At 34.7% G+C, this 10,748-nt stretch overlaps 1 protein-coding gene across 12 annotated transcripts in view; it reads right to left on the bottom strand.

Annotated features, from left to right (window-relative positions):
• Window positions 1–523: 523 nt before the first annotated feature.
• The window catches only part of LOC115449255 (transcription factor CP2-like protein 1), a 63,460-nt gene continuing 53,235 nt past the window's right edge, over window positions 524–10,748 (bottom strand). For 10 of the 12 annotated variants that reach the window (XM_037440219.1, XM_030177019.2, XM_030177020.2 and 7 more), the window contains 7 exons: window positions 6,785–6,843; window positions 6,295–6,340; window positions 5,387–5,477; window positions 4,791–4,906; window positions 3,939–4,013; window positions 3,401–3,530; window positions 524–2,960 (listed from right to left, as the gene is read on the bottom strand). In XM_037440219.1, coding sequence (XP_037296116.1) covers window positions 2,796–2,960; window positions 3,401–3,530; window positions 3,939–4,013; window positions 4,791–4,906; window positions 5,387–5,477; window positions 6,295–6,340; window positions 6,785–6,843 — 682 coding nt within the window. In that variant the 3' untranslated portion in view covers window positions 524–2,795. The remainder of the gene's footprint in view (window positions 2,961–3,400; window positions 3,531–3,938; window positions 4,014–4,790; window positions 4,907–5,386; window positions 5,478–6,294; window positions 6,341–6,784; window positions 6,844–10,748) is intronic. The other 2 variants (XM_030177021.2, XM_030177022.2) reach the window with 1 other exon arrangement.

The following is a 10,748-nucleotide window of genomic DNA, read 5'->3' as shown; positions in this document are numbered from 1 at the left end:
ATTCAAACTTACTTTTCCATATAATCGGTTCTCCTTCAAGCAACTCCATAAAACTGATCTTTGCGCAAGTGTGGCAGGATACGCACAGTTTCTAACTTTGAATGCTTTGATGTGTAGTCGAAAAACCGATACCGAATGGCAAATACGCAATTATTTAGACAAACTTTGCATAAATACGCAAATACCCGTGCCACACATGAGTTCAAACAAGTGTACAAATATTTTTGCACTATATAAAACCCGATTTATTGCGTCGTGATTTTCTTTTTGTCGATTAGAGGTATATGTTTATAAATGTTTCACCATTTTATTTACGAAAATCCAATAAAAATCATTTCCGACAGGCCCTTGAAGACACAGTGATATTGGGTTTTTCTGCTGAGAACCAGCTCGGGGAATTAGTGCCTAACATGATGATAGGTTCGTCACTCACATCGTGGGATTGAACACACTTGGCAAACAAAAGGTCCCCTAGTAGCTCACACTTTCAGCGGTATAGGAGCATAATAAATAAAACCATTAATAAATTTATATACATTTATTAACTACAAGCGATACATACGCTAGCCTAGCACATGCAACGTAAACTAACATTTAATATAATCTTATTCTCATTAATACTCCGTTACGCAACGCGCGCTCTCCTCTCAGTTTGAGGCACTTGTTAAGGCATCTGGGGTTTCGAGCCTCAAGGGAAGTGTTCCCCGAGTATACTAACACCTTTAGAAGTGGGGGAGAATTTATTAAAACCTCAAAATGATGCGTCGTACTCGCGACTCATGCACTAGGACGTAATTTGCCGATTAATGTTCGTTGCATTCGCATCGGGATAAAAAGTAGCCACACCAATATTCATAGTGCTGTCCAACTTTCTATCACGATATTGTTGAAACAATGACGTGACAACAAATATTGCAAATACAACAAACCTACGACTACAATGACGATATCACGTCCTTCCTTGACCCTCTATGAACCATCCATGAACATACAAATCCCGTCGCTGGCTCCAGGCCACAGTGCCTTATGAAAAATATTTTAATCTTAATTAAAACAATATATAACGCAACGCGTCGTCGGCGCATTCGAGGTCATATTGGCCTAAATATGTCTATATTAGACAAAAATATTTCTAATCGCCACTAGGCCAAAATAACCAACATCTTAGTGAAAGAATTTACGCCTCGCAGTACAATAACAATTACCAATTAAAATAACAATATTTTAAAGCTAACAATAATTGCATTTATCCCTAAACAGCTGCCCGACATTCACTCGTTTAATCAAATTGACAAATCAAGAATTGTAGGCACTTGGATTGACTTTGGTTACAAAAATATAGTTTTCTATTACAAATATTAAAACAACAATATAAATACTTTTTCTTATCCATCCGTCATGTTGTACAAATAAAACAATTTAACCATACTTTAACATGTACATAATTTCCCTATAACAATACAAATAGCTTTTATATTGTTTATATAACGGAGTCATATTTCGTTTTTAATTACTTAAATTCATTGAATAAATACAAAATTATCTATTTCTCAGAATTAATTGAAATCAAAATCCGATTTAATAATTTGTTACAACTCAGTGTAAACTGTTTCTTCTTTTCACAGTATAATGTAGTATCCAGTTGTCCCTGCAACTATGTTATTTATTTATTAGCTCTTAGGGCATCAATTACAAAATCACAACATCGAGTGGATATCAACCACACATCAACATTAACTATAATTAAACAAATCCCAAAGCATTATTGCGCATTTGGTAACACCTTATATTAAAAATATATCTCAACCTTACTCTATATAGGTGCAAATGAATGTACACTTCATAATTGCACTTGTTATTAGTAATTTGATGAGATGAATGTTAGTATGTGGCCCCTTTGCTTAACACTCCTTACGCTTATTCAGGGATGCTTAATCAATATCATTGACTTAACCTCGCCTACATCAGTAAACATGGTAAAGAAATACTTAAAATAAAAATTGCTATTTCACACACTCCACTATTTGGGAGTATGTTAAGCCGTTGGTCCATGGTATTGGGCATAAGTAAAGTTTACAATTTACTATGGCCTTAGTAGTTTGTCCACCAAGCCCTACCTGGCTAGCAGTGGACTAGGAACTTATCCAATATCTGGCAAAATACCATTGTTTTTACATTATTCATATGTTTGGTTATAAATTTGATGGTACTGGCCATGAAGACCACATCTTGAATATCTTTTTATCATACAAATATGTATGTTGCTATATTATTTCCTGGCACACATGGCAACCTCTACAGGTATAACTCATGTATTGTTGTACTGTCGAAACAATAATTATTAAAAATAGACTTTGTTTCATGCCTATTAAAATCACTCTTAAATGACTGATGGCAGCCATTGATCAGTTGACGGTTAAATGATGGGATACCTTCGAAAATCGAGGCAATGTGATTTCTGCAGAGTAATACATATATGATGTCGTGCAATATATTATATGTATTTGTTTGACAGTCGCTACCCTTCAAATATATCGATGCGGGCACGAATCTTGAACAATAGATTTCAACTGGAGTTAGGATAAAATAGCATTGCCTGTCGTAATGCACTGTTCAAAATTACGCACAAAATTCATATCGCAACACTTTCAGTATCACAGCTCTTCGTTTTAAGCCTGTTCAACTCTACTACTCCTGACCATATTGCAACATGAACACTTGCTCATGGAAATTATCCTAAACTCCGCATTCAAAATTCGTGCCTCGGACCATGGCTGAGCCATTTTGAATGTTGTCTAGTTGCTAGTCGCGCAGAGCAGCAGCGCGTTGTCGTCGAGTCTCTCGAGCCGGTAGGTGGAGTGGTCGGGCAGGTGGCGCACCAGCTCGTCCGTGAGGCGCACGCGCGCACCGTTCGGCCCCGACACCAGGACAGTCTCGCACTCCTGGAATGCACACCATGGCTATTAACAAACCAGAAATACACATCATTAATATGAATAGAATGACTAGATTTGGAGGTTCATTTGAAATGAGAGAGCAAATAAAGTGTTTTATCCAAACTTGTGTAATTTTATAGTCGCAGTTCAGATTTAAGTATTGATATTACTTTCATCCAGAAATCTTGATCTAGAAATGTATAAACGATTATTGCTAATAAATTAACTTTGATGGCACAATCAGCCCTATCCTGCATAAAATTAATGATTCATTCCCTATAAACTCTATTAATAAGTTGAGCTATGTGATATGTTGAGCTGCCTATCAAGAAAATAACAGAGCTATCTACATTAAAAAGTCTTTGTAAAGGATTTGCTCAGGTCTATGATCTACAAATCCATCACATCTAAGTATTATGGAGCGAAAATTTGTGAATCCTTCATTAATATGTATACTAGTTTACCTTGGTCTGTCCGTGCAGCTCGTTGAGCTTGTCCCGCAGCTCGTGCGCGCGACACCTGTGCAGGTAGAGCGCGCTGTAGATGCTGGAGCCGGCCGGGCACACGTACACCGTCAGCCGCGGCTCGATGCGTCTGCGCAACACATTCAAAACTATCACCTAGTACACCTGGATGCAAACTGCTTTTAATAGGTTGGTCTAGAAATTTTAAGGGAGAGTCCTATGTTCAGCAATAGACTGACAAAATCGATACGATGCCGATAATCTAGTACACTTAGGTCCAAGAACGGATCTAGGTAAGGTTTCCGATTGATTTTTTTATTCGGAAGCGGTAAAGCACTGTTTTGTTGCAGTTTAAATGACGTTGCATTCAATACAACTACTGGGAATTACGAGACTTCATACATGTGGAGTTGTGCACATTGCATTAATACATAGTATTGACTTCCAAGGTGTGTAGCTATATTTATTCTAACAGACAATCCTTTGCAGTTTAAACAAAAACTAAAGCTTCAGTTATATTGCCAAATCCATGACTTACTTGGCGTGCAGCGCGTTGAAGAGACGAATGCCGTCGGCCAGCCCGCATATCTGGATGAGGTCGTCTCGCGACAGGCTGCCGACAGAATTACCTTATAATTGTGGTATAGCTGGCATTATCAAAGTATTTTTTTAAAATACCCATTACCAAATCCGTCACCCATCCTAATAAAATAAGTAGTATTTGTTGTTTAATTATAAGTTATACGAAAATTATATTCTTATTTAAAAACCAAGTCACGTTCCGTCCCATACGGCGCCAATAACAAGTTAAAACTGAGTATCACGTGCGAGGCGTCAATAGACGTCAATTAAAGGGTCAGCCACGAGCCAGAGTGTTCGTGCAGAGGTCAAAACAAATATATAGCTACGTATATTTGATATGTACATTGTGCATGTTGCTGGGAATCGAACTGGTGAAATCTAGTTTCGTTACTCCTCATCCATTCTGGATGCTATCAAAATTCGACAGCTGCAATTAACATCTACGCTAACTTAAAAATGTCAAGTTTACAAGAAAGACATTTAAAGTGAAAAATAAGATAAAATGTATACTACCAGAATAAGAATGAGCGTATTGTGTAATTTAAGAATTCTTCATTTTATAGCAAAAAACAAAAGAGATTTTGTAAGCTTATAAAAGATAAAGAAATAATAATTTTGCACTCAACGGAAATTAGCTATAAATCGATTTAGCAGTGTTAATTGCTGGTATCGATTAATATATCTGTTACAGTAGATCATCACTAAAATGTATTAGCAACACAAAAGAAAACGAAATCAATCACATTTGGCTGATAAGCAGACACCTCCATTTGCGTGGTTGGTTATAAACTGAATAGAAAATATTTACCGTAACAAGTCGGCGCCAGAGAAGTTGCCAAAAGTGGCGGCGTGCTGTGAGAACCTGTGGCGAGAGAGCCACACCTGCGTCTCGGCAGAGGAAGCCTCCTTGGACAGGCCGAAACCCTGCGATAATAAATAATACTGGTAACATCGTATCCATTAAAACAACTTGTTCATTGAAATAAAACTATTTTACGAATTTAATATTTTATAATATCTCCTGCGTACTTGACTGATCTCCGTTGAGATTGGCCGCCGAGGATAAAATTCTGTTTGGAAGGAATCAATCAACATTGCTGGTGATAGGATATATTTTACTTATTTGACTAATATTTTTTATTCAAATCCAGGTTTACACTTGGACTCGAGTTCTTATATCATGAGCGCCACTCCGTACACAACCACAAGCTGTCAATATTGCCCATATTAAAGTCAGTTTGAATGGATTGCAGTTCAATTCAGTTGAATACAGTGAATGTTCGGAACGCCAAATCAAGTACGTAGTGCATATATATATCGATGGGTCCACGTAAGTGTGTTGCATTCCAGGCCGGCATAATTGCGTCGTAAAAAAAATGCTCTAAAATGATGCGAGTGACTCACCTTGTCGGGATCTTCAGTCGGCTGGGGCAGGTCGGGCAGGATCGCGCCGGGCGAGTGGCACGGCGGCGAGTTCACTTTCATGTCGCTGCCACTGCACCGATACAAACACATACATCATTACAAATTACTCGTAGATTACCCACGTTCGTAATCAGACTGGTAGAGTTTAGAAACCGCTTCTAACTTCAAACTTGACCTCTTCGTAAAATACACATTTTTTTAAAATTTATTTCATACATATCTTAGAAGCCTACAACAAAAAAGCCGACTTAAATGTACCTACGATATTCCTACGATAATAGTTTTCGTAGGAATATCCACAGTGGGCACACGCCTCTATAAACGCACGCCAAACTTTCTGCGACAATCGTACACACCGACACGCGCCAAAGCTATATTTAGACATAAAAGCGCTTTCGGCCTTGACGGCGAATCCAGCGCTCGCCACTATTTATAAACACACTGATAACAACACAATTCCTACAAATTACGACAAATCCTATTTACATACATGTTAACATTCTAAAAAGTAAATAATAGAGTGTAAACAAAGAGCAATTTCTTTTCAAATAAAGCTTTTTTCAACTATATTTTTGTCAATTATACTAAATATTAACAATAGATAATTGTGCTCAAAATGGCGATTGACTTGCTCCCTATAAAAGTATGGGACGGAACACGCATGGCATAAATGGGTGCACCACTTGCGCCTCTGCCTATCCCTTCGGGTTAAGAAGCGTGTGTACGAATAATAAATATTAATTCCGGTTGCAGACCGAAAACTAAATTATCTACAGACGGTAAACTAAACTATGGTGGACATGTAATGTCCCAACCATGCAAGCTAAACTCATCTAATTTTGCTCTGTTATTGGTCTGCAACCCGCTAATAATGTTTGTATACTCACTCCTGGCAGTACACCGGCTTCATCTGGTTGGGGGACGCGAGGATCGCTGCGAACAAGAAGCACACATGAGCATCTAATACCCAGGCACCAATATTTACTGTCATTTAGAATCCTTCAGTGAGTTGTCACTTGTCAATGTAAGTGCATGTTATTTTCTACCCGAGAGGCAGTGTTTCTTGAGAAGGTTTTTAAAGAACTTAGTAAGTAAACAAAACAAATCGCTTTTAATCATAAATATAAGAATTATTTTGTTTTAGATCAGAGGTCCCAACTTTTTTTCTCACTTTTTTTTGGTTTCGTAGTGGTTTTTTTGGTCACGCCTACGTGGAGCCCTGAAGGTGTGTATGGTGTGGAAGGACCACATTGGGAATTAATGTTTCAAATGGCCAAAGGCAATCGTTCCAAGGTGACCACTACTAAACCAAGCTAGACATTAGACTCACACTGGTATGTAAAATAAGACTTAAAACATGCAGTGGGACTCGCTCACCTGGTGTCGTAATCACCTGCTTGTTCGCGATCGGACTTGTAGCGCTCTTCGGGGCCACGCTGTGGACAAACAGAATTTGATTAATGATAATACATTTGAAAAGCAATAATAACGTAGCTGGTTGTGGGAAGGACTGCCGAGACGAATGTCCACAGGTTTAAAACCCAAGGACACACACCTCTGACTTTTCTAAATTATGTACGTAACGTAGTAAACGAGGCCCGTGCCCAGCAGTGGGACAGTATACTGTAATACAGGGCTGATATTATTATTAATGCTGATAGAAATTTTGAAAAGTGCGAATGTACACATTTATTTTATTTAACATTGCTTTGTATAGTTGCGACAGTCAGATTCATGGTAACTTGCAAGTAAAATACCGTCCAAATATAACTATCGAAAAAGAGAGATTGCATTTCAAAACTGTTGCAAAAATGATGCCAGCCTGTATAAAATAATGATAGGTTTCTTTATTATTATGTTTTTATTGTGATTAATGGACATTACAATTATATATTATTGTACAGACATGTTACATGGCTGAGCACCGGAACTAGAGAGAGGTGTGTGTAGGGATGGGACACATAACATTATTTTCTAATCGATTACATAATCTCTTACATCCCCTTTCTTTCCAAATCAACAATAATCTTTCAAATACGCAGGTTTTTTAATAGTCCTTCCGGCTCTACTTTTAGTCTCATTTACATTTTATTTAAATCACACAGTTCTATATTTTCATTGTTACAGTTATCATGTGTTACACTATTTTCATCATCTATTTCAATACTATCATAATTTCTGCCAGTTTCTATTTTCATTTCGCTTTGATCATTACACTTTAAAAGATATCTCCTATTCCTATCCAACCTTTGGTCATTTTCAGTAACAATTTTAAATGAATTAGGTCTATCATCCTTACTTACTACTTTAGCATATGATAATGGTTTTTTAGTATTACTATCTTTTAATATTACCTTTTCTCCTTTCCCTAATTCTTTTAATTTTCTTGTATTTCTATCATAATATTTCTTATATTTCCAAGCATTTTTATATAAACTATTCTGAATATCTCTATTTTCTTTACTTATCTCTTGTTGATGAGGTAACAATCCTGATATTTTCCTATTCATCAACAATTCTGCTGGAGATTTGTAACCAAATTCACTTGATATTGGTGTGTTTCTATATTCTAATAATGCTAAACTTTTATCTTTACTTTCATAATCACATTTCTTAAACATATTTTTTACTGTTTGTATATATCTTTCCGGCTAAACCGTTACTTTGCGGATATAATGGACTACTTGTCTTATGTATAAAATTCCACTGTTTAGTAAATTGTCTAAATTTAATATTAGAGAAATTAGGTCCATTATCAGAATATAATATCTGTGGAATTCCAAATCTACTAAACATATTTTTTAAAACACTTATTGTTACTTCTGCACTGAGATCTTTTAACATTTCAACTTCAATGTATTTACTGTAATAGTCCACTAAAATCAAATAATTATTATTTCTGTAATTAAATACATCACAACCTAAATCTGTCCAAGGTTTAACTGGCATTTCTCTTATTCTCATAGGTTCTTTTACATTGCTTTTTCTAAACCTATCACATGTATTACAATTCAAAACTTTATTTTCAACATCTTTGTTCATTGAGGGCCAAAACATACAAGACCTTGCCCTTGTTTTACATTTTTCTATACCTAAATGATTATAATGAACTCTATCTAACATCTCAGTTCTTAATGTATTTGGTACAACAATGCAATTATTTTTAAAAATTAAATTGTCACAAACAAATAACTCATCTTTCACAGAATGATATGGTTTCAAACATGTAGGTACATTATACATGTCTGGCCATCCATTAGTTAAATATTCTTTTAGTTTTGTAATTCAGAATCATTTATAGTCTCCTGTTTAAATATTTCTAACTTTCTATCCGTAACTGGTAAGTTACTAACTACCATTCCAACTTGAGCTTCAATTTCTTTTTCCATAATAGTCTCATTACAATTATAACAATCTCTTGATAATGAATCTGCTATTAATAAATCTTTACCAGGTTTATACCTTAAAGTTAAATCATACTTCTGTAAATGTAATCTCATTCTTTGGAGACGCAGTGGTACATCACACAATGGTTTCTTAAATATATTTTCTAACGGTTTATGATCCGTTTCTACATCAATTTTTTTTCCATACACATATTGGTGAAACTTAGTACATCCATAAACTATAGCTAACAGCTCTTTTTCAATTTGAGCATACATTTTTTGTGTATTTGTCATACTCTTTGAAGCATAAGCAACAGGTAAGTTATTTTGCAACAAAACTGCACCTAATGCATCTTTTGACGCATCTACTGACAAAGTACAAGGTTTATTAGGATCATAGAATTGTAATACTGGTTCCGACATTAATATATTTTTTAACTCATTAAAAGCCTTTTCTTGTTCACTAGTCCATACCCAAGTACTACCTTTTTTAATTAACATTCTTAATGGTTGACAAACCTGCGACATAGAAGGTATAAACTTTGATATATAAGTAACCATACCTAATAATCTTTGTACTTCTTTTACATTTTTTGGTTTATTTAGGTTCATTATAGACTCAATTTTTTGATTATCTGGCTTTATGCCATCTTTATGTATTACATGACCTAAGTATTTAATTTGCGACAAACCAAATTCACATTTATTTAAATTGAACTTAACACCATTTTCTTGTGCTATTTTTAACACCTTACATAACTTTTCGTCATGTTCTTTTTTATTTTTTCCATAAATTACAATATCATCACAAAATACAGCACATCCTTCTATTCCTTCTAACATTTGTGAATACTGTCTATGAAATACTTCAGGTGCTGATGATAACCCATAAGGTAACCTTTTAAAACAAAATCGACCAAATGGTGTAGCGAACGTACATAATTTAGCACTATCTTCATTCAATTTTATTTGAAAAAATGCAGTTGACGCATCTAATTTACTAAATATAGTAGAACCTGCCATTCTACATGAAACTTCTTCAAATGTAGGCAATTTATAATGTTCCCTCTTTAAACATTTATTTAAGTTATTAGGGTCTAAACATATTCTGATTTTTTCATCAGGTTTTTTGACTATTACTATGTTACTCACAAAATCTGTGGGTTCAGTAATTTTTTCTATGACTCCTAATTTTTCCATCTGTTCTAACTCTGCTTTCACTTTGTCATGCAAAGGAATTGGAACACCCCTACAAGGTTCTACTTTTGGTACATAATTTTCCTTCAATGTTATTTTGTATTCTACATTCTTTAATAAACCTAACTTTTCACTGTTAAACAATTCTTTGTACTCATTTATTATTTTTCATATTGTTTATTATCTGTTTTATAATTCTTAAATATTTTCTTTCCATCAAACCTAACATTTTTATAGTATCAAATCCTAACACTGGTATACATTCACTGTCTACAATATAAAACAATAATTTAACTTTGTTACCATTAACCAGTTCACAATTTAATTTAATTTTACCTATACATTTTATTTTAGTACCATCATAATTATACAATGTTTTATTATTATCATTTATAATGTGTCTTAATTTTAAACTTTTTATATTCTTTAACGGCAACACATTACAATCTGAACCTGTATCTAATTTAAAATTAATAATTTGGTCATTAATTTTTAATGACTCACACAACTCATTATTAGTACACACACTATGTACTTTTAACATACCTAATTGATAATCATTACTCACATTATCATGTTCATTAAGTATAGAACTTACTTTTGTTTTACACATTTTACCATAATGTCCCATTTTATAACACTTGTTACATTTCACTTTATATGCTGGACACTTATATCCATGTACATATCCACAGCGTTGACACATTTTTTTTACAGTAGGTCGCTCCCTTACTTTTGGAAGTCTGGACTCGTTTCAT

Source organism: Manduca sexta, chromosome 18 (assembly GCF_014839805.1).
Source record: "Manduca sexta isolate Smith_Timp_Sample1 chromosome 18, JHU_Msex_v1.0, whole genome shotgun sequence".
Classification (NCBI taxonomy): domain Eukaryota; kingdom Metazoa; phylum Arthropoda; class Insecta; order Lepidoptera; family Sphingidae; genus Manduca; species Manduca sexta.
Note: the sequence above shows the minus strand (reverse complement) of the source record. Positions and strands in the feature narration are given on the sequence as shown.